We start from the raw sequence: 26,100 nt of genomic DNA on the forward strand, positions 1-26,100 counted from the left end.
GTTACAGCATGGACAATTCGAAAGTAGTGGACTCGACCACCTCAATTATTACGAGAAAGGACTTTCTCGTCCCTTCGAGGGTGACCGAAATATTTGAATCCAGCACCAGCCTCGAGTTACACATTACAGAAGCTTCTAAATCGAACGAGACGCATAATCATCTGCAGAGTTATATCGTGTATACGATAAAAGTCGGGCCTTTAATGGTGAAAAGACGATATAGTGAGTTTGAGATGCTTCGTACGTGTCTGATTAAGACTTTTCCCACGTTGTTAATCCCTCCGATCCCCGAAAAACAAACGTTAGCCTCAAATTTGACGTCCACTACTGCCAAGTCACTCGAGTCACATTTTCCGGTCGCTAATGGACCTTCATCAAGCAACCATAACCCATTGAACCTAATTGAGTACCGAAAACGGATGCTCAGCGTGTTTTTGAACCGATGCCTGGCGATTGACCAGGTGAAGAAATGTCGCTACTTTTTGAGTTTTCTTGATCCAGAAACCAATTTTAGTGACTTTCTTGCATTGAAGGAAAATCAAATTCTCTGCAAGACATCAATCTACAAACTGGCACCCTTTGATGCGCTGTCGAACCTCGATAATCAAATATACCTCACCCTTCCAGTACCGTCTGCCTCGACTTTTGGCTCCTTCCCAGAGCTTGCTGGCGAAGAACAGTTTGAAAACTTTGTCAAGTTTGAAAATAAGTTCTCCAAGTACGAGGCAGTGCTTGATAACATTTCGCGTACCAACAAAAGGTTAGTGAAGCACTTTACTGAGATGTCTCCCGACCTAACGGAGCTGGGATCATCCTTCAAAGCATTGTCATTGATTCAAGACTCGAATTCCATTGAAAACGTTGGTAGAGTGTTTGACAGAACCTTGATCTACGCGAACCAACTTTCTGAAGCAACGAATACGGGACTGTTGGACAAGCTCATTGAGCTCAAGAACTTCACCAAGATCGCTAAAAAAATCATCCAGTACAACAGAAACAAGGCTGTGCAACTCAAAATGGTGGAGAAGTCGTTGCAGGACTCGCGCGCCAAGTACAAAGAGCATCAGAAACAGGAAGAGGAGATATCCAGAATTGATGCTCTTGCGTCGCGGGCAACTGGATCAGAGCAATCTGCTAACTCAAGTGCAGAAGCGCCGCTCACAGATGCAGAGCTTCAATCTGCTCTTTATGTGAACGCGAGAAAGCCATTCTACGGGAAAATACCTGGCATCAAGAAGATCAACAATGTCATTTTGAAATACACTGACCCCAATCCAGACCAAACGCGCAAGAACCGGATTTACGATTTACGACTTAAAATTTATCAACTTGAAAGACAGCAGGAGATTCTGGAAGAGGAACTAGGAAAAATCAATGATGAGATATGGGACCAGCTGGTGAAGTTCCACGAATGGTTTAAAACCAGTCTAGCGCAGCTGGTAGTTGAATACAACAAACACTTGGCAGAGTATATTCGGATTAATCTGGAAGCTTGGGAAAGCTGCTATAATAGGTGATTATGTCAAAAATTATTAGACGTATTTATTTTTAGTGCACTGCCACATGCGCCACAGACTTAACATGAAGTTCCTTATCTTTTCCTCTTCCTGCCGCTTTTGCCATCCAATTAAAACACAAAGCACCAGCGTTCAAATATTAAGCGCAGCCCGATTTGAAAGTGAGATACAAGATGGCCATGAAGGAAGCATCAAGCTCTTCCTCAGGTTTAGCTACACCAGAGAGCCACACACCGCACAACAATGGCAGCACCAATAACGTTTCAGACATCCTAACCCCCCAGGAATTTTCCTCTGATGATTCTTGGTCCATTGTGACTGGCAGCGACTCGCAATCGGTCGCTTATGATGATGTTGTATCCAGCGATGATGGAGGGCGGGAAGAACCTAACAAGGAAGTTCGAGCTTCGGTGTCGACGCTCAAAAACGAACTTAGCGGATCTCACTTCTCTGTTCCTCGAATTGAACTAGAGAAGGGGTCAGAAGAAGAAGTTGAAGCCCGAGGCACAACTGATGAGTCATTCACTACATTTGCCGACCATACTAAAGCTTTGAAGCGGGATAAACTGAAATCGTGGCAATGTATTGCCGCACTAGGACTTGCCCTGACCATGTTGGTTGGAGGAACGGTATTCAGAACCAAGGACATAGATTGCTCTGCTGTGTCTGAGAATATGAGGATGACACTACAGGATTGTCTAGTGAAGGGTCTAGATACCAAAATGGGGTGCTTAAAGCAGTACTTCGAAGATCGCAAACCATATGAAACTCGCTGCTCGTTTCAGGACCAGGACTTGATAACTTTCGATAACCGTCTCAAATTTGGAAGGGAGTTGTTTGGCGAAGGCACACTGGCCGATGCTTATAGTGGGCTTCTATGGATTAAGGAACAAAGACGTGAATTGGGCTACAAGGGACTAGAGTGGTCTCGCAGGTTCGGGAGCGCTATGAAGGAGAACTTATCGACAAGCATGAAGATATTCGATCGTGCTAAGGAGCTTTCCATCGAGAAGGTTGCGGGAACAAATTTAGTATCTCATCGAATGGCTAAGAAATGGGGTTCCTGCATTCGGGAAGGGTTCCAATTTGCGGATGATCTTTTTTTGCAGGCTCGGCTTTGGACGGGCGATGCGGTGTTGGCTCTTGCAAAAGACGGGAAGCATGCAATTCAACGCGGCGATAAACTTTTAGAGGAATTTTTGACTAAATTGAAAGACGTTACCTCAAAGTTGCCTCAAAGTTACTCTCATATCCCAAAAAACCTCTCTTGGCTATTGGAAACCAAAACTTTTGCTGAACAGAAACTACTTGCAATCGGACGGAGGTCTTTGAAGAATTCTACTCGTGCGCTCAAATATATTCGCCAGCGATTGCCTCTAATTCGCAGGAAATGGGTCTCCTTCACTTGCAGCCTATACAGAGAATCCCGCTTCCTTTTAAGGAATTTGGGCACACGCTTACACACGCAGTTTAGGCTGTCAGCCCATGGAGTCAGAGAATTAAACTCGATATTACACGATAAATTTTTACAATGGTACGATAGTTTTGAAATACCCTGGTTTTAGTTTGAGTCCATTACGGCTCCGGAGAGTTTGGGGTGGTCCCGGTTATGGTTTTGGTTAATTGTACTATGTATAGGTTGCTGGACTTTCGAATGACAATTAATAAAAGGGTTGTAGCACCGAAGTAGCTAAATCGAAGGAATGGACTTAATTAGTTTAAGAGTTCCACCAATTGACCATAAACGTCTTCTGAGATCATGCCGATCTTGAACAAGTAAGTGTGTAAACTCTTGACAAGAATTAGAATATCAGGACCCGAAAGGTTGATGACAATAGTCTGCAGAAGATTTCCAACGTTAAGATGATGGGTCGAGATGAAAGTCTCGTAATACAAGTACGAGAAGGAGCCCATAAGGAACTGGCAATCCATTCTATCGGTGACTCCTCCATGGCCTGGAATGGTGTCACCAAAATCTTTGATCTTGAAAGCACGCTTGAGGCCGGAAGCAAAAAAGCCTCCAAACGGAGCAATCAGCGAGGCAAACAGGGACAGGATGGTAGCATGGAGGTAGATTGGTTTGATCTGGACATATTCTTTTCCAATTATTTTAGCCACGTCCGCTGGAATCTTGTAAATTTGATGAATAAACACAGGATTTGGTTCACAGGAGACGCCAGTCAAACAGTTAACCTGCAAATCGTTGTAATTCTCAATTGGGCAGATGAAGTAATTGGAATTGCATAAGTAGTACGTGAGAACAACCGATGCAAAAGTGGTGCAGATCCATGCTCCAATAAACCCTTCAACAGTCTTTTTGGGCGAAATCGAGATGAGCTGAGTTCTGCCAAAAGTGATACCGCAAATGTACGCAAAAATATCGTTGGTAATGACAAGTCCAACCGGCAGCAAGAACCAAATCATACCGTGAAGGATATTGTTGACAATACAATGGCCCTGAAAGATCACCAAGAGTAGGATCATATGGGTGATGCACAATTGTGCAAATTGGAACTTCAAATAGCCTTTCTTCAAAGTAGAAACAAAGAAAACAAAGGCAAAGACGTACGAACAGTACGAGACAAATTTCTGATGGATAATGAACTTCATTGCCAGAACAGAAACGTAGTTTGAGTCGATCAAAAAGTTGATGGTGTATGTGATGAGCGATTTGCCTTCCAAGTAGGCAATAGTGGTGATTAATAGGTACCAATTAAGATATCCTGTGTATTTGAGGTCCTGGTTCTTTGCTCTCTCACTCGTTATGGAGATGAGTTCTTTGAAAACCAGAACCTGGAGAACTAGCACCAACATGATTGTCCAGAAGTGGCCTGCACAGATTATGAAAAACATACCGAAAATCATAACAAGAGTCCAGATAGTTCTCACAACAAACGCTTGTTTCTTGCGTTCTTTTTCGTTGACGACAATTGTCGGCTTCTCCTCTGCTGCCGCAGTAGAAGGGGACGCTGACTCTTTGGTCTCCTTCGGCGTTTTGCGTCCGGCCATGTTTTTTCTATAACTGCTTATCGAATATTTAGAAATAATTTTTTTTTCGGTCGCGTCGACCCAATCACATGTGATACTGCAATGCTATTATTGTTGAGCGTTGTATACAAGTCGAAATAGTGTGTATATAACCGTAAAGTAGAAGCGGAAAAAAACCGTTTTCAGTCCTCGCCCCACTTTCTAAACCTGAGCATCGTACAAGAAATTTGTCTCGTGATGATTTCTTTTTCATGTCCAAAATAGAAAAACCGAAGGTCCAATACCAAAACTTGGACAAATCTCGTCTCTTGGAGCAGTTGGATGAGGATATACAGGAGCTCAACCAGTTGAAGCAGAAGATCAAACAGCTGGAAGAGAAAAAAGAGAATAAGGAACAGCAACTACAAGAGTTGGAGAAGGCAGCGACTCAAGTGCCAAATGTGCTTGTGAATGCAACATACAGAGAATATCGTCAATACGACCTCGCATATGATCGTGTGAAGCAGTTCTACAAAGAGCAGCATGAGTTCCAAACGGTAGCGTACAATATACAGGCTCGAATTAACTTCAAAACCAAGATACGAGACAGGATGACCATATGGGACGCCCTGCTAAAACTCAACCACTTGTTGGACGAGAGCGATCCCGATACCGAGTTATCACAAATAGAACACGCGCTTCAGACAGCAGAGGCGATAAGAAAAGACAATAAACCGCGATGGTTCCAACTCGTCGGCCTAATCCACGATCTTGGGAAACTGCTGTATTTCTATGACTCGAAAGGCCAGTGGGACGTGGTGGGTGACACGTTCCCTGTTGGATGTCGATTTTCGACCAAGATAATACACTACGAGTTCTTCAAAGCGAATCCAGATTACAACAATCCGCTCTACAACACAAAATACGGTATTTATTCTCCTCATTGTGGTCTTGAGAATGTCATGCTAAGCTGGGGACACGATGAGTACATGTATCATCTAGCCAAGGAACAGAGCTGTCTGCCCCCACAAGCGCTTGCGATGATCAGATATCACTCTTTCTATCCATGGCACCAGGAAGGTGCGTACAAATACTTAATGAACGAGCATGACGAAGAGATGCTCCGGGCTGTCAAAGAATTCAATCCTTACGACCTTTACTCAAAGACGGACAAGAAATGCGACATCGACGAGGTCAAAGACTACTATCTCGAACTGATTGATGAGTTTTTCCCGAAAAAAGTTATTGATTTTTAGCTTTAAAAATTCGAAATATCCTACTTTAATTGCGCATAATTAATTACTCCAGAATATCGATCACTCCGAAGTATTGTTCAATTCCATAAGGGCCTGGGTCTTTCCAGAAATCGTTGTAGGTGGTCAGGATAGTCACATCGGGACCGAAATCCTCGAGGATCTTCTTGATGGCTGTCTTCTGGTTTTCTGGAGAAGGTATGTTGCCTCCATTTTGTTTTCCTTGACTTGGATAACCGGTTTCCACAACCTTGACATCCATGTTTGGACAAGCCTTTTGAGTCACTTTAACCTGGTCGGTAAGGAATGTTCCAGCGTCTGCTGCACTGATGTACTGATCGAAGTAGGCGTGAGCGTTGATACCGACAAAGTCGATGTTGGAGCTTGTGCACAGGTCAGGGTAGCTTTCGTACGTGCTAGGTGGCTCGGCGGTTGTGACCTTTCCCGTGTATCCACCACTTTGCAGCTGTGATTTGACAGAGTTGATTTTGTCAATCAGGTCGTTGACGGTAGCGTAGCCGTTGCTGATAACCTCGTTACCAACGCTGAAGAAAGAGAAAAGATCCCAGTCAAATCCAGACGAAGAGTCCTGGACGGCTTGGATTAGCTCTGTAACAGCATCGTCAATGGAGTCCACGCCGGCGGAGCTGATGTAGAAGCCCTGGTCGACTTTGATTCCTTTCTTTGCGCAGATGGGGAGCACAGTTGTGAGATAGTTGCAATCGTTTCCGTAAATTCTGACCTCGCCAATTCCCTTGGACTGGATCAGAGACAGGTCGCTTTCAACGGTATCGTAGTCTTTGCAGGATCCTGAGTCGGTGTATGGAGAATAGACAATTGCAGAAGGAGTCACGGTAGAAGCTGCCGACGATGAAGAAGTCGAAGATGAAACGGACGAGGTTGTCGAACTTGCTGTCGAGCTTGCTGTCGAGCTTGAGGATGAAGTTGTCGTAGACGAAGAAGACGACGAAGACGATGACTCGGTGGTTGAGCTGGCAGCTTCGGTCGAGGAGGAGGTCTGCTGAGTGGAAGATGAAGTTTCACTCAACGAGGCCTGGGTGGTCGAGCTGGAGGCCTCGGCTGCTGGAGATGGAGACGTGGCGCTAGAGTCATCGGTGGTGGTCACAGAGGAGCTTGAGCTAGTCGAGCTCGAGCTGGTAGATGTGTTTTCGACATTGACAGATCCAACAAGATCGAGCTCCTCGGAAGTGGTAGTGCTGGATGCCTCAGTGGTAGCTTCAGTGGTAGCTGGGGCTGACGAGCTGCTAGATGATACAGAGGTGAGGGACACAGACACAGATGAATCCTGGCTCGAACTCGTAGAGGTGCTAGAAATGCTGGTGTCAGTCGGCACCGGATTACTGGTCTGTGTCTCACTAGCCACTGAGTCGCTAGTCAGGCTGGCAACCGTCGTTGGGTCTTTGGCAACCACAGTGGTAGTTGGCTGAACAGCATCGATATCGCTTCCGGAAGCAATGGTGAGAAGAGTCTTGGTGTAGGTCACACCGTTGGAAATAAGAACCTCAACGATTGGGATGGTGGACGTCACCGTATAGTAGTTATTCTGTGTAGTGGTCACGGCATCTGCTGTGTGCATTCTGGTGATCACCTTGGCCATTGGCACCGGTGCAGCCTGCAAAGCAGCAAGAAAGGTTAAAAGAGCGACTGAAAAACGCATATAGTAAAGAGTGTATAAGTGAGTGTGCGCGAGATTCGGGATCTGGGAGCAGACTATTTATAAGGTATCCAGACCGCTATTGTCAAGCCATCGCTTAGAGGAAATATTCACCGGCAACAAAGACACCTTTTACATCCTTACCATTCAAACCTTAATGCTGCTACCCAAAAAAGCTGGTAGCACCGCTAGCCATCCTATCGCCTATTGTTTTATATGCAACTAAAATCTTAGCTTATGCCATAAAGAGATGGCTGGCTTCCTAATTGGGAAAATGGGCAGCTTGTGGTATAAAGTGGCAGGACTAGTTCTTCCGAAAACTAGTAGTTCCATAATATTGCTTTCTGAAACACCATTGACGCCTCTCATGAATACCTTCTAACAGGGGTTGTTGAATATTATGTCCACAAAAGAGAAGTGTCTATTTTTTTATTTCTTTAGGCTTCTGTTTCGGAAAATTAATTTTAGACTACAATTAATACTCTGGGACCGCAATCATACCTTTGCCGACAAATAACTCAAATGAGATCTCTGAACTTGCGGTCACCTGTCCACTTCCAAGCAAGACCATCTTAATGTAAGTCCTCATTAAGGAACCCGGAACCCAGCCTCTTTGGTTTGGTTCTCCATGTTGTCGGTGTACGGATGTTTTCTCCAGGACCCTCGCGCTAAGGAGCAAAATATATCCCTACCGCGGACTTGAGTACTCTTCATGAGCGAGATATCGTGTGATCCTGCTAGGTTGCCCGAGCAATCACAAAGAAAAGCTGACGAGCCGGAATATTCTCCAGATCAGGATGACATGGGGTCTACCTGGCCGATCATCATTTTCAGCTCCATTATAGCCACCGGAGGACTGATTTTTGGATATGACATCGGCACTATAGGAGGTATGATCGACATGCCTGCTTTCATCCATACGTTTGGTGATCACAGAACTGGCGGTGAAACCGCCTTCCTCAGTATCACTAAAGGAGCATTAATTGGGATTTCCAGTCTAGGCGGGTTTGTTGGTGGCATCCTCAGCATTTTATTAATAACACCATTTGGGCTTAGAGCGACAATTTTCTCAGCAGGCGTCATTTATGCCGTTGGAAATCTGGTGACTGCTACCGCGTCCGTGTGGATCCAGGTGATGTTTGGCCGGGCATTCAACGGAATGGCCAATGGCATTATATGCGTGACCTGTCCCATGTTGATCAGCGAGCTGGCGCCTGCCAGTATGCGAGGTGGAATGATATGCATTCAGCAACTGCTCACTACCGTTGGTATTCAGATTGGGGCCATCACCATGTATTTTAGCCAGTCACTCTTCGACAACACAAACACATTTCAATTCAAAGTGCCCTTGATCCAAGGGCTTTTTTGGGCCATTGCAGTCTGTGTTCTCATTTGGTTTGTACCCGAATCCCCCTACTGGTATCTCACAAGTCGCAAACTGGTCGAAAAATCTAAAATGTCGGTAGCTCGAGCACGTTCTTTAGAGGTTAATGACCCAGGAGTGCTCCGGATCGTAGCTATCATGTTTAACAACCACAGCTACGAGGACGAGGATGCAAATCTTAAAGAAAAGAGCTCAATCAGAAAAGGAGAGCCCAAGTACCTGCTGCGCACGCTGACCGGTATTAGTGTGCTCTGCTGCCAGCAGCTTACAGGCATCAACTATTTCTTTTTCTTTGGCACCACGATTTTTGCTACAATCGGCCTCACAAACCCATATCTGGTACCAATTTTCTTTGGGTTTGTGAACCTGGTATTTTCAGTGGCGTCGCTGTTCATCGTCGATCGCTACAAGCGGACCAGCTTGCTGATGATAGGGTCCGCATTACTCGCCTGTTTCATGCTGCTATTCACCATAGTAAGCATGTTGTCGAAAGCCAACATGAACGTAGCCATGGGAGTCGTTATGGTGTCGCTTTCATGTGGATTTATAGGGGTTTTCGCTACTACATGGGGACCGTTGAGCGGAGTGGTTGTTTCCGAACTGTATCCGATAGCCATCAAAGTGAAAGCCATGTCGATCTGCGGGTCGATGAGTTGGCTAGTGACCTTCGTGATGACATTAATTACGCCGCCGCTAACAGAGGCCTTTGGCTTTGGCATCGGATTCGTGTTCTTCTTTTTCAACGTTACCGGATTTGCATTGGTGTACTGGCTGGTTCCAGAAACTAAAGGTCTGCCAATCGAACGGCTAGACGAAATATACGAACAGCGGTGAATTACGACTTTTGTACACCTTACTTGATCTTCATTATCAGATACTAACGGGAGGTAGCATGGACTTTCTGGAAAGCACCCTTGGCTTGCTGTTTAGAGATCTTGGCACCAGTAGCAACCTGTGCAGCCTTCTCGGCCTTCTTCTTCTCCTTTCTAGCTTTCTTCTTTTCCTTCTCCTTGATAGCAGCCACTTCTCTGGTGGCCTTTCTTTGTTCAGGCTTCAAGGCACGTCTTTCTTTGATCAAATCGAGAGAAGCACCGACAACAGCTCTTTGGTGCTTGACAGCCTTTCTGGTTCTCTTCTTGGAGACTTCCTCAGTAATACCCTTTTTGTGGTGTCTTCTGAACAAAACAGTCCAAGAAATTCTTCTTGGGTTCTTTCTTTGGTGGAAAAGGGAGGCGCTCTTGGAATTTTGGAATCTGAACACCTTCGAGTCACCTCTCACAAACAGAGTACCTCTGCCCGGGTAGATCTTCGAGCCGGAGAACGAGTCAACTTCAACCTTCATCTTGATGAGAAAAGATTATTGCTGAGAAAAAAATCTAGAGAGCGTGAGGGTCGAAAAATTTTAGAAGCCCAATACGGAAAATCAGTGTGACTGTCTTTCAACGTAGATAATTTTCAATTCCCAGTAGAAAAAATTTCATCACCAAGCTTAAGACCGGAGTGAAAACACAGAGATGGTCAGTATCCTTTATCTCTCTCCGTAACTAACCATGCTAGGCACCTAAATCCAAGAAGAACTCAGAGAACATGAACGCCAAGTTGGCCCTGGCTATGAAGTCAGGTAAGTTCACCCTCGGCTACAAGTCCGTTGTCAAGTCTCTTAGACAAGGCAAGGCTAAGCTGATCATTATTGCTGCCAACACCCCAGTCTTGAGAAAGTCTGAGTTGGAGTACTACGCCATGTTGTCCAAGACTGCCATCTACTATTTCCAAGGTGGAAACAACGAGCTTGGTACTGCTTGTGGTAAACTTTTCAGAGTCGGAACCCTTGCCATTCTTGATGCTGGTGACTCCGACATTCTCTCTGCTGTCCAGAACTAATTTAGAAATTAATATCAGATATCAGAAAGACTGACATGTCTGTAGCATTTGGTGACTTGATCTTCAAAAGCAAAGGTCGCTTAACCACTTCCCAATGGGCTTACGTAACCAAACTATTTAAAGCCGGGCTTTTGTTACGTCACGGTACCCCGAACACACGATAATTTTTCTGCGGGGCGTGAATATTGTACGTATTTTATCATGTCTGAGGAACAAGAGTACGCTTTGGATGTCTACATCCGTATGAACCTGGACGACGAAAAGGACTACTGCTTTGAAGTCAAGAAAAACCAGACCTTCAGGGATTTGTTTCAGATTTTCGAAACACTGCCTTTGGCACTGTGTCCATCGATATTTTACAATAGGGTTCCGAAAGGATTTATGGTTTCCAGATGTCCTGGGGAGTTAACAGCCGAGGGTGGAGTTTTGTTTGGTCATGAGGCAGACAAAGCCAAATGGCTTACGCGGGTCTCTAACGATGATTTGGTTGTGTCCAAGGTTTGGCCGGGCCAATTGTTGCTTCCTATTTGGGAGGAGAAAACTTTCCTCACTTACTCCGTTTATGCCGCTCTTCTGACTTGGTTGTATACTGATCTGCCAGACTTTATTTCGCCAACTCCCGGAATTGCGTTGACAACTTGGGTGTGCAAGGCGATTTGTTACTTGGTGGAAAAATACCACGATGCTGGGTTTGCTGAACATTTACGTGGGGAACTGCTTTCTGAATCGGGAAAAGTTCTTCAATGCGTATTCTTCTTCTTCCATGTACTCAAGGTGCTCATCATTTTCGGATCTCTGAACTTTGGCGTTGTCAATCCTTATTCATTCACCGGCAAACCTCCAGCAGTCACAAAAGAAGATCTGATCAGGATTGGATGGACTGGATCCAGAAAGGCAACATTGGAAGCTTTCAGGGAGGATTACAGAAACTATCGTATTGAGAAGCTTGGTGGCTTGATGGCAGCCCATAAAGAGGGAACCCTGAGTAAGCTTTCACGCACCACAATTACTCTGGAAGAAGGAGAAGGTTTCAACACACCACTGGACACTAAGGGCAAGTTAACCCTCAAGGACCTTGAGGAGCAAGACAAGTTCTTCTTGACTCTGGACCTAATCATGGCCCAGCAGAAATTTTTCCAAGAACAGCATGCTGACTTGGACGAAATGGAGTTTGCGAAGGCCTACAAGAAATTCAGAAATTATGGGCCGTTTGAGACCTCCCCTCAAATCAAGAGAATTGTCGAAAAACGGTTTGAAAAGGCCATCAATCCAAGCCTGCAGTAGTATATTATAGACGTTTCGGTTTAGCCATCATTAACTTTATTAATCAGTGCACTCTAATCTAAAATGATATCGTCGACGTCATTAGACCCTGACCGGAAAAAGGGGAGCTTCAGAGCATCATCTGCGGTAATCCTCTCGTTGTGATTTAGTCTTAGACATAGTTCGAGTACTTCCAGGGCCTCAGCATAGTCACTTCCAAGCTTAGTGTCGGAAGGACGTCCTTTCTTATCCAATGCGGACAAGAGCTCCCAAGCAGGAGAGTCCTCTGCTAGCGTGTCGCCCTGTTTGGCTTCCAGAAAAATCGATGTGTATAGCAAAGCACCTAGCGATTGTGCCGACTCGATTTTGGGGAGGTTACTTTCCAGACCTAAACCATGCAGCTGGGCGCATTTGCGCATCTGAGAAAGCCCAAATATATTCGTTATTTCGATGAGGGCAGCGGTGTCATCTGTAGAGTTGAAAAATGGGAACCTTCGCGATAGAAGTGTGAGCAACATGACCCCGGCAGACCATATGTCAACCTTGACAGTTTGATTTGCACACTTCAACAGCACCTCAGGTGCTCTGAATCCACGAGTTCCTGCTCGATTGGCACGCCTTCCTGGCCTGCGGTCATCTTTCGGGTATCCTTTGGTAGGAAATGCATTCATAGGCGCAATCTCATCTGCTGCCGGCCCTCCTTGGAAACAAGGACAAGCTGCGTAATCAATTTCTGCTTCTTTTTCGGCAAGCCCAAAGTCGACCAAAACTCCTCGCCTGGTCAACGGGTTATATAGAAAGTTGGTAGGCTTGATATCTCTATGAATGATTCTTTTTTCGTGCACAAAACTCAGGGCAGTAAAAAGCTCGTGCATGTATATCTTTATTCCAGACAGAGGTAAGTCTCTGTAGAAATCGCGGAAATCTGCGTGCTTATAAAAGGGCAACACGGCAATGACTTGATCTTCATAGCGAACAGCATCTATTAGAGGAGCCACATTCGGGCATCCCACTAGACTATGCAAAAGCTGAAGCTCATTGTATATTCTCGAAGGGGAAGACGTGACATAAATTCTTTTCAATGCAACAATTGGGACGTCAGATGATTGCGTGGACTCATTCGTACGACTCTTTGGTGGGGAACTCCAAACCGCCTTTCCCATGCTGGTTTCAGATATGCGCTGTAGGTCGTATGCTTTGTAAACGGTGGAGAACGTTCCCTCACCAATCTTGTCTATTAGCTTGTATTTGTTAGACAGTCCAGGGAACGACTTGACTAGAGAAAATAATTCCTGTCTAATCTCCATAGACACTGAATCTTCCTCTTCAGAGTCCTCAGCTTCGCCATCTTCCTCGAGAGCAAACTCTATTCTCTGGATCTCTGGGTTTTTTGTTGCGGCTTCGGTGACCTTCTTTTGTGCGTTTTCCAGATCGTCTGAGGTCGATTGGACTCGTTTCTCCTCGTTTGCCAGCAATGTGTCTTGACATTCTAGTTCCCTTTTGGGGGAAGGATTGGCATCATGCTCTGGCTTTGTGACAGCTTTCTCCTTGACCTCATTTTGAGGTTGATCGCTTGCTGTGCGAGAAATCGGAGGGCTTGGACGAGATACGTTGCCCAACTGAGGAGGTCTGCGTAAGACAAGCCGCTTATGAAGCTTTAGACGAGGCTGTATCGGGACTTCGGCTCGCTCCTTCTCATTCAAACTTCTCTTTTTGTCTCGCAGAGTAGTCATGAAATCTGTGATTTTTGTTTTCTTTTGTATTTATTTTGATCTACGCGTAAACTAGATTACATAAGCCAGTAACTATGGTTTAATCTTTATCAGGGCAAGAGATTCTCTGGCTTTCGCAACACACGAAATGAGTTCCTGGTGATCTTCTGGAGATAGAGGTCCTGAAATATTCCTCTGCAAGGTGATTAATTCGTCGATCCGTTTTCTGTCGCCGTGACCAGCACAGACGATCAAAAGAGAATTGCTTGGCATCGTTTCATAGATATATTTGATGCTAAGATCAAATTTGTCCGGCTCGCGAAGCTTGATCATTGCCAAGTCATGGTTGGACAGATTTTCCGCCAGCTTTTGAACGGCTTCTTCATCCGTGGGGACGTCTAAGCGTTGTTCGTCGAAAAATTTATTACCTCCAAAATTGATAGCTACTCCCGATTTGGGGACTTTCTTGCCGTCAATAAGGACTTGCTTGTTTGTATGCGAAAGACGGCGAAAGATCGACTCTTCGGTGATCAGTTTGCCAAATGCAGGGCCCTTTTTAAGTTTGAGCTGGACCAACTCCATGCATGCAACACAGTCCTCAATTGGGTCATGACCGTGGGCAGATTGTTGAATACTTCTGCCTAATATCTCGGAAGCGAGATGGCGCAAAGAAGGTTTGAGAGGCGGGCCTTTAACGTGATCATAACATATAGATGTGTCGATAATTGTTGGGTGTGTGATTCTGAGCGCGCAAAGATCTGACTCTAGCGAATGTCCAACCAAGTAGTCTTTACTGGAGATTGTCGCCAGCAATTTTTGCTGAATATCATGCAAAGTGGTAGTGACTCCTTTGAGACTATTTTCATCAACACCTGAGTACTGTGTTTTGTAATCTGTGATCTCCTCGTCTGGTTTGACAAAATCTCCGATTACTAGCTTGTGATCCTCATCAGTCAGCGCCACTCTGGTGACCACGCTCCCGGAGGCAGTCAAGCACATCTCGCAATCCAGTGCAAATATTCTGGGCTTCGATTTCAGATCTCTCGTGGCAAGAAATGCAGAATATTGCGCTATAGATTCCTTGGTAGCACCAGGAACGTCAGGGTGAATAGGGTAGCCATTGGCCACCATTTGGGTATAGTCGAGTGTCAACTCAGACAATTGGACACCTTTGAGTTCAAGCTCTTTGATCAGAGCCGGACGATGTTTTTCGGGCACTGTCGAAGAAGATAGAGTGGTGGCACATGAAAATAGGTTTCTGTTGGCTCCAGGAGAAAGTAAGGGAATGAATTTTGTAAATTCCTGGGAGATGAATGGGTACTTCTCTGTATTCTTTATTTCCTGCTCTTCAACGAGACCAGCCAAGCTTTCGTATCCGAAATCAGCCGCAGTGAGTCCATCGGCAAGGACCAGAACCACCTTGTTTATAGATTTCCTATTCTCGAGCTCTCCAAAATTCAACTTGTTCACGTCTGTGAGCGCGTACAAAACAAGCTCTCTGATATTGACATATTTCAATGGATTTTTGCGTTTGGAATCAAACTTTAGCTTGAATATTGGAGTCTTGCGTGCGGATTTTTTGAAACGCGGTTTGATGGACTGGTGCGACGACCGCCTTCTCTTGGTATGTTCCACGATAGGCTTCACTGAAATGCCTTCCTCAAGCACATCACCTATCGCGTTCTGTCCATCTGCCTCAACCGATACGTTGCCTATGTCGCTGCTCACTCCAGCATCGACCATGACACACAAAAATTGGCTAATAATTTTTCATGCTGAATCACACCTTTACACAGCCAAATGGATCTGTCTTAGAAAGTCCTGATACTTTTGCCTCAAGTTCTCAGAGTTGGTCGATGTTGCATTGGTAGGCACTTCTTTGGCGACTGTTTCCACACTATGCCATTTTTCAAGCGTCTCCTCACATGCAAAGTCTTCATTAAGTACTTTGATCTTCCCGTAGCTATCACTTCCGCTGGGCACAAACACGTTGTCATAATCTTTGATCCGCAGTTCAGCCGTGCCTTTCAATAGCTGGATAATGTCCTGAGGGGTATCTGTTTCCTGAAAGAACAGTACGGCACCATTTTTATCCATCATGATGAGTCGCACTAATTGCTGTAGATAATCCATGTTCGACACGCTTTTGACATTGTAGTCAACACGAGACACATTCTGGACTAATACACAACAGCTGACGGCCTTAGAGCAGGCATCAATCCATGGTTTGAGAGATCCAGAAACACGCTCGAAAATTGTTTCTTGTGTCGGTTCATCCTTCAATAGATCCAGAGCATCTAGAATATAGACAACTAGCGAACTCGCAAGAAGCCTGTCAATTATTGTTTGATATACCGCACCATATTCGCCAGCAAAAGAGTGGAAACAAAGTTGAAGATCTGCGCGTTCTGCCAGATGAAATCCGTACGGTATGATACTGACGTCTCTGATTCCAAATGCATTCAAAAGCTGGATATGGCCCACTTCTTGACCACCGACAATTAAAAGCTGTTTCTGCAATTGCTCTTCCTGTGAAACAGACTTCAGAAGGTCTTTTAGTGAAGACATGTTTATAGTTTTTTCTGGGCTGTGTATATATAAATCTATAGAGTATAGCTATTTGGAATTGTCGTTGTAGTCAATTTTGCGTCTTTCTGAAATTCCAGCGGTATCTCTTTTGACCCTATTGAACATTGTCACGTCGTAATTGAAGATGAAGTCCACGATTGTCCACGTCCATGATTTGTGATGAGGAAGCGGCTCATAAAACTCGACGGCTATTTTTTTCAGCTGCGGGAGCCTACTCCACGCAACAAAGGGGAAGTCGTGGTGCTCGTTGTGATAGCCGACGTTCCAGGTCACCAAGTTGAGGAGCCCGTAGTAGGAATATGTTTCTAGAGGGGGGACATCAACGTATTTTTTGTAGTTTTTAGGTGGGTCAAAAATGTAGTGCTCCGACACGAAGTGTCCAGCTGTTGGGTGCAGCGATCCGGCAAAGAACGAAGACATAATAAAGTACCATAATGAGTTTGCAGACCAGTATTTCACCACTAGGAAATCAACAAATACCTGCACGATGACATTCAGCAGGTGGACTAGAGTGAATTTCACCTGGGTGATGAACATCGGTCTCAAAGCGTAGAAGAGAATTTGGAATGTAGCAAAGAATGCCTTGCCAAGAATATTGGACAGAACAATGGCCTCCAGCCGAGTAGGGATATCTGTGTCATAAACCTCATCTCCGAGAAATTTATGGTGGAGCTGGTGGTAAGGCTGGAAAGAAGCGCTGTAGGGGATTCCGATTGGCAGATTCGTCACTATGGAAAAGAGCCTGTTATGTAGTGGTTTCTTGAATCCCAAGTTGTGAGATAGCTCGTGGATGCAAAGGAAACAGTTCTGGTTGCAAGTCCCACCGATAACGTACGCAAGAGCCAAAAACTTGTAGCTCAGGGGACTGGTGTCCTTGAGATAGTAGGCAATGCTGAACTGAAGCAAGACAACAAGCATCGAAAGGTATTTTGTGAGTGGTTCATGTCCACATAATTTGGTGACCTGAGGGTATTTTTGAAGGATGAGTTTTCGCCTAATCGAGTGCGGATCTTTCGCGTTGGTCCAGTAAAAATCGAGCGTCTGGCTAATATTCAAGGTGTCGATCACTGGAGGGGTTGTTTTGTGTGTTGTTTTTGCCAGTCTATGAGTTATTTCAGACATGACGATCGCTAGGGAAAGACAGATCTACACGAATATCTCAGCCGATTTCTCAAACGATATACGATGAGGTGCGAGGGGTGCCCAAGACAGCAAAAAATAAAAAAAATCGGAGCAGTCTGTAGGGTTCTCGGGAAATGTATGCGCAGAATCAGGCGCAGCATATGAGAGTAGACTAGAGTTGCAGAAATGGGCAACAAACAGCTCCAAATAGTACTCTCGTAGCACCGTGCAGAACTTTGAATAAATGTAGCTACTACGTCTAGCACAAATCTGCCCACGCTTCTTCGTTTCCCTGTATCGTAGCTCCAGATTGGGTTTACCCTACCGACAAATTAAAAAAATTTACTCGACACATTACCCGACTTACCTGCGCGGTTCCCCTCTCCAGTATGCTCTCCCTTAAACGACTGCATCGCTCAGCAATGGTATCACAAGTGCCTCGTCTAACGGCACTCAATTCTCATCTTTTAGCTAGCAGAATGAACTCGACAGCGACACCGGAGGTGGAATTCAAAGTGAAGAACACGGCTCGGATCATCTCATTGAACAGACCTCAGAAGCTCAATGCCCTCAGCACGAACATGTGTGAGGAGATTGTTGCGCGAATGGTCGAATTCTCCAGATCCGGCTCCAACAACATGATCATCCTCAACTCCAAGTCTGACAAGGCTTTCTGTTCTGGAGGCGACGTTGTTCAATGTGCCAAATACAACTTGAACAAGGAGCCCTTGAAATCAGTCGAATTCTTTGAGAAGGAGTATAGCCTCAACTATTTGCTCTCCGTGTACAACAAGCCTGTGGTGTCTTTGGTCAAAGGCATCGTTATGGGAGGAGGAGTAGGGCTGTCTGTTCACGGCCCATTCAGAGTTGTTTGCGAGAGCACCAGATTTGCAATGCCAGAAACCAACATTGGCTTCTTCAGCGATGTAGGAACCTCTTTCTGGTTACCGAAACTGGACGGAAATTTGGGATACTACCTTTCATTGACTGGAGACGAGCTTTTTGGAATTGACACGCTGATTGCCGGCTACGGTACCCACTATGTTCCTGCTCACAGACACGAGGAACTTCTTGATAGGCTAACTACGTTGGAGCTTCCAGAACTTGCAGACGACCAAAAACGCAATGTTTTTGCCAGACAAGACATTTACAAGTTAATCAGCGAGGCCATTGAGGAGTTTACCGTTCAAATCCCATCGCAACACAAGTTCAAGTATACTGCTGAAGAACTGGATACGATTGAGTCCTGCTTTGACCCTCAAGCTCACAAGTCTGTAGAAGAGGTGATTGAGGCCCTTGTCAACGACGCTAGTGAATTTGCATTGAATACTGTTGAGAAACTTAAGACCAAATCGAAGATCTCGCTCAAATTGACGTGGAGCATGCTGGTTGCGAACAGCCAAGCCACCATCCATGACGCGCTCACCAACGAGCTCAAAACTGCATCCAAAATGATGCTTGATTACAGACCTAACGATTTCAACGAGTACATCTTGAAGAATCTTATCAACAGAAAGTCCGAAAATCCAGAGGACAGAGAGGTCAAGCCAAAATTCACATCTGTCAATGATGTCCCAAATAAGCTGGTCCAAGGATTACTTTCGTTGGATGCATTTGAGCCTCAAGAGGGCACTGCGCTACCTGTGGAAGAAACTATCGAAGCACTTGAAGCTGTCAAGGTGTCCAAATTCCCTGAATGCCCGGACTTGATTCCTAACTATGCGGAATATCCATGGCAGATGGGACTCCCTACTCAAGCTGAGATTGAAAAATACGTGAAAGGCGAGGACGGTTCCAACAGAAAGTATTCTGTCACGGGCAAGGAAGCGGGCAAATACTTCTTGCACAGATATGGACACAGAAATGGAGTGCTCTACAAGGTGAAGCATGTTCTGGACAGAAAAACCAAGCCGAACGAGTATGGTAGCGAATACTTGGAATGGAAATAATGTATATAGATAAAAAAAATTATTTAATTATGACAGGTTATGAACTACGGGAAACCTTTATACCAACTGCCGTTGTCTGAAAGATGGTTACTAGTCATCACTGATCGTGGATTCAAGTTCTACTTTGACAAGGACCATTTGGCATCCCTTTGGGAATTGCCAAATGAGTGTGTCAGGGAGATGCAAGAACTAAAGAATAAAAGAAAGCAGGTACTTTTATTACTTGGAGTTGCTAGGGGCGCACAAATTACAGACAAGGAAGCTGAAGACTTGAATGAGCTACTTCATGGCGCAAGACACCCGGTTAAACAAATCGAGCTTGTCAGCTCTGAAGATGAAGACGGTGAATCCATGAAAATAGATGACAAGGAAGAGGTGTCGCCGCTTCAACGACAAAAATCAGACAGCACAGGAATAATGCTTGGTTATGAGTCTGACACTGAGGACGGTAGTGAATTGGAAGAGTCACAATCCGAAAAGAGGGAACAGAGTCCAGAAATTCAATGCCAACTGTCAGACGTTCAGAATCAGATTTCCAATTTATCCGATCAGAAGTCAGCTGAGTCGTCATCGGAGGAAGACTCGTCCGCAGGCCTAAACCTTTCAGATTTGGATGATTATGAGGAAAATTCTTCAGAAGTAGCGGAACGATTCTACAACATGTTAACCCGCTACGAGGTGGACCCTTATTCCTCCTACGATTTAGAGTGCGATAAATTTATGAACGATCCAATTTATTTTGAAATAGATGATGATGAAAAACGAAGGTCACTATTTGACCAATGGTGTACACAAGTCGCTCGGTCGAATAGCAACAGTGATCCCTACACGAGGGCGGTGATCGAATTCTGCAAATTGCTCATCGACAACGACGTCAAATTGAATAATTATCTGGAGTTTAAGCGCAAATTCAGACAATCCCCTCAATTTCGGGGGTTGGAATCAGACAAGTTGCGCAACAAAATTTTCAACAAATACATCGAGTTCCGAAAAAGCGACCATATAGCGTTTGTGCTTCACGCGCTTAGAAAAAGCGGGAAACTTATAGTTCTTGCTCGTAAGCTGGAAAGCAAAAGGCCTCAAAACCTGCTTGATGCTCTCCGCGAATCAAACTTTAATATCAACCGGGAAATCGTGGAGTTCAACTTCCTAGACCAACAACAACAATCCACGGCACTAGAACAATTTCTAGCTAATTTATAATAACACGTATTCTTTAACAGCCAGTAAGTTTGTTCTTTGGAAAAGAGTAACCAGCACTCTTCCAAGTTGTGTGGTTCCAATTTTCATATGCGGTGGGGTGGCTATTGATGTAGTCGTAAGTTGGATAATCTTCAGGATCGCACGTGAGACTCACAGAGTCATTAGGTTGGTAGATTCTCACATAATCAATCTCCATAATGGCAGGGAAATGAATTGACGGCCAATCGATGTACGCCCAATTGTTCGAAATACCAAAGTTCAAAATCATAGACATCGGTTCCTTAGGAATTCGTCTCCAATCAATATTACCATTTGGAGCAAGAGCATAAGCGTGAAGGGTAGCAGTTGGGTTGTCACCAACGAACCATCTGATGTATCCACTGTCGTTGTCATTGAGGTACTCATATGCGTATTTCTGGAAGTATCTTGTTCCTTCACCCAGCTCGTACCAATCGGTATTTAATGTGGTGGTTGTGGACACGGCTTGTTGGAACGGACCACCGCAATAGGTGTTAACAGTAGTAACCGAAGCATTATGGATTTCGATGAAATTGTAATCTGGCATGTACCAAATATCCATAGGAGCGGTCTGGAACGATTGAGATGCCACACCGTTACGAATACCAGTGTCAACTTCGCCTTCAATAATATCGATTTCAGGAGCTCCTCTGCCTGTCCCCTGGTTAGGGTGGTCTTCTCCATCACAAGTACAACTGTTTAGCTTCTGACCTGCAAGATAGGATATTCCATCTGAGGAAGATTGATTAGCAGTAATTCCAGCATCGCACGCCTCATAAGAGAAAGGCCACACGCCTTCACTTGTTGCTTGGTATCCAGGGCGAGCAAGATTTCCCAAAGACCACATACCAGGCCACAGACCCGAAACGTTACCATAATTGGGGAATTTGGCAGAAACCTCCATAACACCTTGCGTGAAGCACATCCTGTTCCAAGAATGCAACATACCCGATCTGTAAAACAAATTGTGGTTCTTGTAAGCGTCCATTCGAAGCTGGAGAGTTCCGTTTTTGGTAGTGACCGCATCCGGGTCGTACCATTCCAGATCCTTCGTAGCATCATAATGGAAGTCTGGAGCATACCAAAATTGGTCATCACCGTCGTAGAACGTGCGGCCCTCTGCAGCAAACTCGTCACTGAACACCAGCTTCCACAAACTGCCATCCTTTGCAGTTCTCGTTTTCGCACTTTCCGGAGTGTCTTCATCGACTAAAGAAGTTCTGATTGCACTAAGTTGTGGATAAACGTAATCGGTCAAAAGCACATAGGTGTCATGGTATGGTTTAGAGTCCAAGTGGTCTGTAACACCTGTGAATGTCAGAGCTGGCCAAACAACAAATAAACACAATGCGCCAAGAGCAAGGAGAATGCATCCTATAAGAGCACTCAAAGAACGCTTGTCCATGTTTTTCAAATCATTTCTGAATCTGTGCTTGTCATACTCTGCATCGGCGATAGGATCTGGGTTATGTAGATAATCATCTTCCTCTTTCTCGTCTATGTGCAGGGGAAAAGAGGAAGCCGGATACCCTCCAAACGGAGAAAAATCCGTGTCCACCAAAAATGGATTCGAGGACTTTTCTGACAGCTGGGAGGAACCGTCACTGTAACGGTTTGCGCGGACATCTTCTAGCTGGGAGCCAGCAGAGCCCATCGAAACAGCACGAGAACCGGTTAGTCCTTGCGGATATCTGTCATAGTCAAGAGGCTGTGAGTTCAAGTTGTTGTTGGACCCAAATGGATTTACTATGGATGATGTCGAGTCGCGGTAGCTGTTGTTATAGTCAAGGAACTGCCTACGTTCCTCCGGTGATTTGGAACCATTGGAATTGGATGAGGACTCATCGTAACTCTGTGGCTCGTATTCCTGGTTGAACGGATCAGTGCTGGAACCCCCACTGGAGTTCGACTCCATGTGCGGGGACCTGGAGGTCAGGTTACGGGCCGCCATCTTTTGATACTCTATCAGTGAAATAAAAATGTCCTTAAATGTCCTTTACTAGACCTAAAAAACTGTTTGTATTTTATTCTGCTTTCTTGTGCCTACTTTTTTACAGTCGTGCGCGTCGAAGAATTTTAGAAAAAATCACCCTCGCATCCAACGAGGCGTCGCAGAAAGGTACAGCATGGCCATAACAATAGACGATCAGTGATTGTTTACGCTGTACAGATCGCGCCCCGGTCTCAATGTCGTTTTAGTGAGGATTTCGATTTAGCACATTACATAGCACTGTAGTAACGTGGTTCTGATAGTTATTTTTAGCAATGCATATATACAACGCTTTCTCTGCCTCCCAGGCTGACATAATCATTCCTCATCAGTTTGATCGCGTGCGTAGTTGATCAGCGTGAAGCCAACGACTCCAAACAGAATGGAACTGGACATGATCTTGAACACTAGGTCGGGAACCCCCATGCTTTTCGCATCACGAGGGCCCCATTCACCATAGCTGATGTAGTATATGGCTCGTTTCTCGTCTGGGGTGAGGTACGTCCATCCAAACTCTTGTTTTACCCTCAGATAGTTGATAATGTCTTGCTGTGTGTCTCCGGGGAGGTTGTTCCATCGGGCTGGCAAATTGCTCACATCCATCATATATTCTTCCTCTACATTGTGAGATTGGAATCTCCGCTGTGAAAGTCCGCGGGCCAATCCCGTAAGACGAGTGCTCTGTCGTCTACCGGCTCGCAGCATAGATGTCCACTGTGGAACCCGAGCGGAGCCACTTATTATATTTTTCATTACTCGTTTTTAGTGTTTCTTCAGATTTAGTTATTTTCTAATGTGAGGTGCGAGGTGTGCCAGTATAGTCTCCAGCAGAGGTACACGAGAACACCACTCAGGGCGAATCCTGCAGCAAACAAGACAAAGGGGAACGTTAGGCAGTACACGTTCCAGCTGGAAATCCTGATGTCGCAATACTTGTCAAATTCGAACGCATAGAACATACCGAATACCAGCGATCCAAATGCAGGGGCACTTAGAAATAAACCCCAAGTAGACCCAAGAATTTCAACTCCCCACACAGTGGCGATAAGAGTTGGGAAGAGGGTAAATGCAGACCCATATCCAATGCCAACAAGACTGGTAATCACAGAAAAGTGACTGTAATCTATTGCAATCAAGAAAAACGATAGCGTAGCCACAGCAATGCCGGACACCAGTAATAGCGTGGTGGATTTGACCGTTCCCATCAAGTCGGTTGCGGCACCCATTAAAAGTCGCGTCATGGTCGAAAACATACTGAAATAGTTCACTTGCGTGGCAACATCCTTTTTGGAAAGATCACCAACCATTGCAGTGAGCGATCCCAAGTTTGTAACAAATATTTCCAATGGTCCTGCCAGGAAGAAGAGCGCAATGTAGAGAAGCTTTGTGGAGGGGCTAGACAAGAACTGTCTGAACTTGGTTCCCTGTGCCTCAGGTTCTAGAAGCTGACTATTAAGTAACGGTGTTCTTTCATCATTTTCTATGTCCTCATCGCGCTGCTCGGATTCTCCTTGAATTTTCTGATAGACCACTTCTTTTTCTATGGTGACTATTATCGAAGAGATCCAATTGAAAATACCCAAAAGCAAGTACAATAATGCCAGTGTTGTGAAAACTCTGCGAATGTCCACTTCTCCTGTAGTAGTTTTGAAAAATGGCAGTTTAAACAAATTGGCCAGAACAAGCGAAGACAGTCCATAAAATGTCACAGGTAATGATATGCTAAGGCCCTTTCGTTCAGGATAGATTTTCGCACACGTAAGCAGCGAGCAGAAGTATGCTGACGATGTTCCGCATCCAATCAGGAAAAACGCTAGGCACATCCATGAGTAATTTAATCGGTACTCATATGCTGCCGAAGCAATAAAGTATCCAGGACAAAGGATCAAACTGATCATAGCTAGCAGAACAGGTCCATGAGAGTCACTGAGATATCCCAAAACTGGTAGAGTCATATAGAGTCCCATCACCATGCACGCTCCCACAATGTTTATGCTGAACTGGTTGTAATCTAGATTGTCCATGAACTTAGGTGTAAAAATAGAGAATGTTACCACCGAGGCAACCAGGAGGCAAGAAAAAAGCGCAACAAGGAAGGAGTAGAATCTTATGGTTTCATTCTTGAAGTGTTTAGTTAGAAAACGTCGTATGTGTAACGTCAAGTGATGTTCCAAAGATGACAAGTGTGCCATAATTCAGAAATATAAAATTACCCCGGAAAGAGTCTTCGATCTAGGTTTTTTTTTTCCAGATTCTACACGACTCAATTACTGGACTAAGTATAGCAGCCATCAACCCAAAGTTGGGAAATAGTGTTCCAGGCTCCTCTTGCTATACTTGCTCAAGTGAGGGAATATAACCTGTGAATACTGAGCGGAGCGTGGCTGGTTGGACTTTGGGCTCACTGAAGGGTAAAGGTCCTTCATTGAAACGTCTGGTAGCTTGGTGGAATTGTTAACTTCATTACCATTCTGATCTATCGAATTGCAAGAAGACCCGTTCTTATAATTTTCTTTGTTACTTTGGAGTCCAGGATCAGACACCTGTATTTTAACTGCTTTGAACGGGTCGTCGGGGTTATTGGTGTTAAGTCTTGAGAAGTTTGCAAATGTTGCAAATTGACGGAACTGGGGTTGGAGTGCGGACTTTTTGACATCTCGTTTCTGCGTTCTCTGGAGAGTGGAGAAAAGATGATTGAATCCGATTTGCGAATTGGAGAACGTGGGCTGGACGTTTATCGCATTTCCATCGTTGTTGATGCTCACACAGGTGTTTGAGATCTGGTCTTTCACGGAACAGAAGACAGAATGAGTCAGGTCGAAAGAGCCTAGGAATTTGATCCATCCCTTTGCAAAAATATCAAAGAAGGTCGATTTCGACTGTTCTGGGTTCTCTGCAAAAACCATAATGAAAACAGGTCGACTGATTTCCAGTTTTGTGTTTCCGTTGTAATATAAAACGCCCTGCTTTTGTTCTTTTGCCGAAGTTCCCAAAAAACTAGCAAGATCGTTTCTCAACTTGAGATATTTAAATGGGAGCAATAAACTGTAGTCTACCAGCTGATAACCTTTATGTATATCAAAGGGAACACTAAAAAGCAAGTTTGAACCATCTGTATTCTGCTTTTCAGCTTGAGTATTGAGTAGAAACAGTGCTCGAGTATCTGGTGGGAACGCAACAGGCTGTACTTCGCTATCGGGATACAATCCACCAACATCAAAGCTGCGCGCAACGTCGGCTACTTTTTTGAGTCCGAATTTACGGAAATGTTCTTGATTCATTGTTTCTTTAGTGATTAGAATGCCACTAGACTTGGCCTTGTCAAACGAGTTTGAGTAGTGACTCATCTCAGAGCTATAAATGTTAAATTGAGGAATGTCCTGGTGCTCATTGAGAAATTCGGTTGCACTAATTTTATTTTGGGGCCTCACCTTGTGATTAAAAGGTTTCATGACTTTTGGCGGGATAAGTCCACCAAAAACGTGAACACCAAAGAGCAAAAGCACAAAGGTCTGCTTTGCAAATCGCATAATAAAGAAGACGCTGTGATAAAAGGGAGAAATAAATCTCCTCAAAT

The 26,100-nt window shown here is 44.8% G+C and overlaps 18 protein-coding genes across 18 annotated transcripts; 7 read left to right on the plus strand and 11 right to left on the minus strand.

Annotated features, from left to right (window-relative positions):
- Positions 1-8: 8 nt before the first annotated feature.
- On the plus strand, positions 9-4,545 carry OGAPODRAFT_74367 (uncharacterized protein; the record flags this gene model as incomplete). Its single annotated transcript, XM_018355875.1, has 1 exon — positions 9-4,545. The coding sequence occupies one exon, from the start codon at positions 9-11 to the stop codon at positions 1,515-1,517; it is 1,509 nt and encodes a 502-aa protein (XP_018212769.1). The 3' UTR covers positions 1,518-4,545.
- OGAPODRAFT_80848 (uncharacterized protein) lies at positions 9-4,545 on the minus strand. The gene has a single exon (XM_018356465.1). It carries the CDS (start codon positions 4,524-4,526, stop codon positions 3,231-3,233), a length of 1,296 nt encoding a protein of 431 aa, XP_018212768.1. The 5' UTR covers positions 4,527-4,545; the 3' UTR covers positions 9-3,230.
- OGAPODRAFT_10696 (uncharacterized protein) lies at positions 1,691-3,082 on the plus strand (the record flags this gene model as incomplete). Its single annotated transcript, XM_018353235.1, has 1 exon — positions 1,691-3,082. The coding sequence occupies one exon, from the start codon at positions 1,691-1,693 to the stop codon at positions 3,080-3,082; it is 1,392 nt and encodes a 463-aa protein (XP_018212770.1).
- A 243-nt stretch (positions 4,546-4,788) lies between the features above and the next one.
- OGAPODRAFT_83924 (uncharacterized protein) lies at positions 4,789-7,420 on the plus strand. The gene has a single exon (XM_018356747.1). It carries the CDS (start codon positions 5,096-5,098, stop codon positions 5,738-5,740), a length of 645 nt encoding a protein of 214 aa, XP_018212771.1. The 5' UTR covers positions 4,789-5,095; the 3' UTR covers positions 5,741-7,420.
- On the minus strand, positions 4,789-7,420 carry OGAPODRAFT_15032 (uncharacterized protein; the record flags this gene model as incomplete). Its single annotated transcript, XM_018353448.1, has 1 exon — positions 4,789-7,420. A coding segment is annotated over exon 1 (1,543 nt), but the record flags the coding sequence as incomplete, so codon positions are not given.
- Positions 7,421-8,214: 794 nt separating this feature from the next.
- OGAPODRAFT_22487 (uncharacterized protein) lies at positions 8,215-9,630 on the plus strand (the record flags this gene model as incomplete). The annotated part of the gene is made up of 1 exon (XM_018355213.1): positions 8,215-9,630. The coding sequence occupies one exon, from the start codon at positions 8,215-8,217 to the stop codon at positions 9,628-9,630; it is 1,416 nt and encodes a 471-aa protein (XP_018212773.1).
- Positions 9,631-9,648: 18 nt separating this feature from the next.
- OGAPODRAFT_91625 (uncharacterized protein) lies at positions 9,649-10,138 on the minus strand (the record flags this gene model as incomplete). Its single annotated transcript, XM_018357010.1, has 1 exon — positions 9,649-10,138. The coding sequence occupies one exon, from the start codon at positions 10,136-10,138 to the stop codon at positions 9,674-9,676; it is 465 nt and encodes a 154-aa protein (XP_018212774.1). The 3' UTR covers positions 9,649-9,673.
- A 215-nt stretch (positions 10,139-10,353) lies between these two features.
- OGAPODRAFT_15034 (uncharacterized protein) lies at positions 10,354-10,677 on the plus strand (the record flags this gene model as incomplete). The annotated part of the gene is made up of 1 exon (XM_018353449.1): positions 10,354-10,677. A coding segment is annotated over one exon (324 nt), but the record flags the coding sequence as incomplete, so codon positions are not given.
- Positions 10,678-10,846: 169 nt separating this feature from the next.
- On the plus strand, positions 10,847-12,009 carry OGAPODRAFT_15035 (uncharacterized protein). Its single transcript, XM_018353450.1, has one exon. It carries the CDS (start codon positions 10,879-10,881, stop codon positions 11,959-11,961), a length of 1,083 nt encoding a protein of 360 aa, XP_018212776.1. The 5' UTR covers positions 10,847-10,878; the 3' UTR covers positions 11,962-12,009.
- Positions 12,010-12,014: 5 nt separating this feature from the next.
- On the minus strand, positions 12,015-13,608 carry OGAPODRAFT_80854 (uncharacterized protein; the record flags this gene model as incomplete). Its single annotated transcript, XM_018356466.1, has 1 exon — positions 12,015-13,608. The coding sequence occupies exon 1, from the start codon at positions 13,245-13,247 to the stop codon at positions 12,015-12,017; it is 1,233 nt and encodes a 410-aa protein (XP_018212777.1). The 5' UTR covers positions 13,248-13,608.
- Positions 13,609-13,811: 203 nt separating this feature from the next.
- Positions 13,812-16,220, minus strand: OGAPODRAFT_91629 (uncharacterized protein; the record flags this gene model as incomplete). Its single annotated transcript, XM_018357011.1, has 1 exon — positions 13,812-16,220. A coding segment is annotated over exon 1 (1,584 nt), but the record flags the coding sequence as incomplete, so codon positions are not given.
- Positions 15,441-16,220, minus strand: OGAPODRAFT_5764 (uncharacterized protein; the record flags this gene model as incomplete). The annotated part of the gene is made up of 1 exon (XM_018355759.1): positions 15,441-16,220. One exon carries the CDS (start codon positions 16,218-16,220, stop codon positions 15,441-15,443), a length of 780 nt encoding a protein of 259 aa, XP_018212779.1.
- OGAPODRAFT_15037 (uncharacterized protein) lies at positions 16,221-17,362 on the minus strand. The gene has a single exon (XM_018353451.1). It carries the CDS (start codon positions 17,157-17,159, stop codon positions 16,269-16,271), a length of 891 nt encoding a protein of 296 aa, XP_018212780.1. The 5' UTR covers positions 17,160-17,362; the 3' UTR covers positions 16,221-16,268.
- A 366-nt stretch (positions 17,363-17,728) lies between these two features.
- On the plus strand, positions 17,729-19,327 carry OGAPODRAFT_15038 (uncharacterized protein). Its single transcript, XM_018353452.1, has one exon. The coding sequence runs from the start codon at positions 17,786-17,788 to the stop codon at positions 19,310-19,312; it is 1,527 nt and encodes a 508-aa protein (XP_018212781.1). The 5' UTR covers positions 17,729-17,785; the 3' UTR covers positions 19,313-19,327.
- Positions 19,328-19,329: 2 nt separating this feature from the next.
- On the minus strand, positions 19,330-22,529 carry OGAPODRAFT_15039 (uncharacterized protein). The gene has a single exon (XM_018353453.1). It carries the CDS (start codon positions 22,482-22,484, stop codon positions 20,529-20,531), a length of 1,956 nt encoding a protein of 651 aa, XP_018212782.1. The 5' UTR covers positions 22,485-22,529; the 3' UTR covers positions 19,330-20,528.
- A 197-nt stretch (positions 22,530-22,726) lies between these two features.
- OGAPODRAFT_15040 (uncharacterized protein) lies at positions 22,727-23,272 on the minus strand. The gene has a single exon (XM_018353454.1). It carries the CDS (start codon positions 23,226-23,228, stop codon positions 22,842-22,844), a length of 387 nt encoding a protein of 128 aa, XP_018212783.1. The 5' UTR covers positions 23,229-23,272; the 3' UTR covers positions 22,727-22,841.
- A 30-nt stretch (positions 23,273-23,302) lies between these two features.
- On the minus strand, positions 23,303-24,478 carry OGAPODRAFT_22496 (uncharacterized protein; the record flags this gene model as incomplete). The annotated part of the gene is made up of 1 exon (XM_018355214.1): positions 23,303-24,478. One exon carries the CDS (start codon positions 24,476-24,478, stop codon positions 23,303-23,305), a length of 1,176 nt encoding a protein of 391 aa, XP_018212784.1.
- Positions 24,479-24,814: 336 nt separating this feature from the next.
- On the minus strand, positions 24,815-26,053 carry OGAPODRAFT_5770 (uncharacterized protein; the record flags this gene model as incomplete). Its single annotated transcript, XM_018355760.1, has 1 exon — positions 24,815-26,053. One exon carries the CDS (start codon positions 26,051-26,053, stop codon positions 24,815-24,817), a length of 1,239 nt encoding a protein of 412 aa, XP_018212785.1.
- Between the last annotated feature and the right edge of the window lie 47 nt (positions 26,054-26,100).

Source organism: Ogataea polymorpha (assembly GCF_001664045.1).
Source record: "Ogataea polymorpha strain NCYC 495 leu1.1 chromosome Unknown OGAPOscaffold_1, whole genome shotgun sequence".
Classification (NCBI taxonomy): domain Eukaryota; kingdom Fungi; phylum Ascomycota; class Pichiomycetes; order Pichiales; family Pichiaceae; genus Ogataea; species Ogataea polymorpha.

Coding starts and splice junctions, on each gene's coding strand:
- OGAPODRAFT_80848 (XM_018356465.1), bottom strand. CDS start 4,526: ATGGCCGGACGCAAAACGCCGAAGGAGACCAAAGAGTCAGCGTCCCCT.
- OGAPODRAFT_83924 (XM_018356747.1), top strand. CDS start 5,096: ATGACCATATGGGACGCCCTGCTAAAACTCAACCACTTGTTGGACGAG.
- OGAPODRAFT_15035 (XM_018353450.1), top strand. CDS start 10,879: ATGTCTGAGGAACAAGAGTACGCTTTGGATGTCTACATCCGTATGAAC.
- OGAPODRAFT_15037 (XM_018353451.1), bottom strand. CDS start 17,159: ATGCTTGTTGTCTTGCTTCAGTTCAGCATTGCCTACTATCTCAAGGAC.
- OGAPODRAFT_15038 (XM_018353452.1), top strand. CDS start 17,786: ATGGTATCACAAGTGCCTCGTCTAACGGCACTCAATTCTCATCTTTTA.
- OGAPODRAFT_15039 (XM_018353453.1), bottom strand. CDS start 22,484: ATGGCGGCCCGTAACCTGACCTCCAGGTCCCCGCACATGGAGTCGAAC.
- OGAPODRAFT_15040 (XM_018353454.1), bottom strand. CDS start 23,228: ATGCTGCGAGCCGGTAGACGACAGAGCACTCGTCTTACGGGATTGGCC.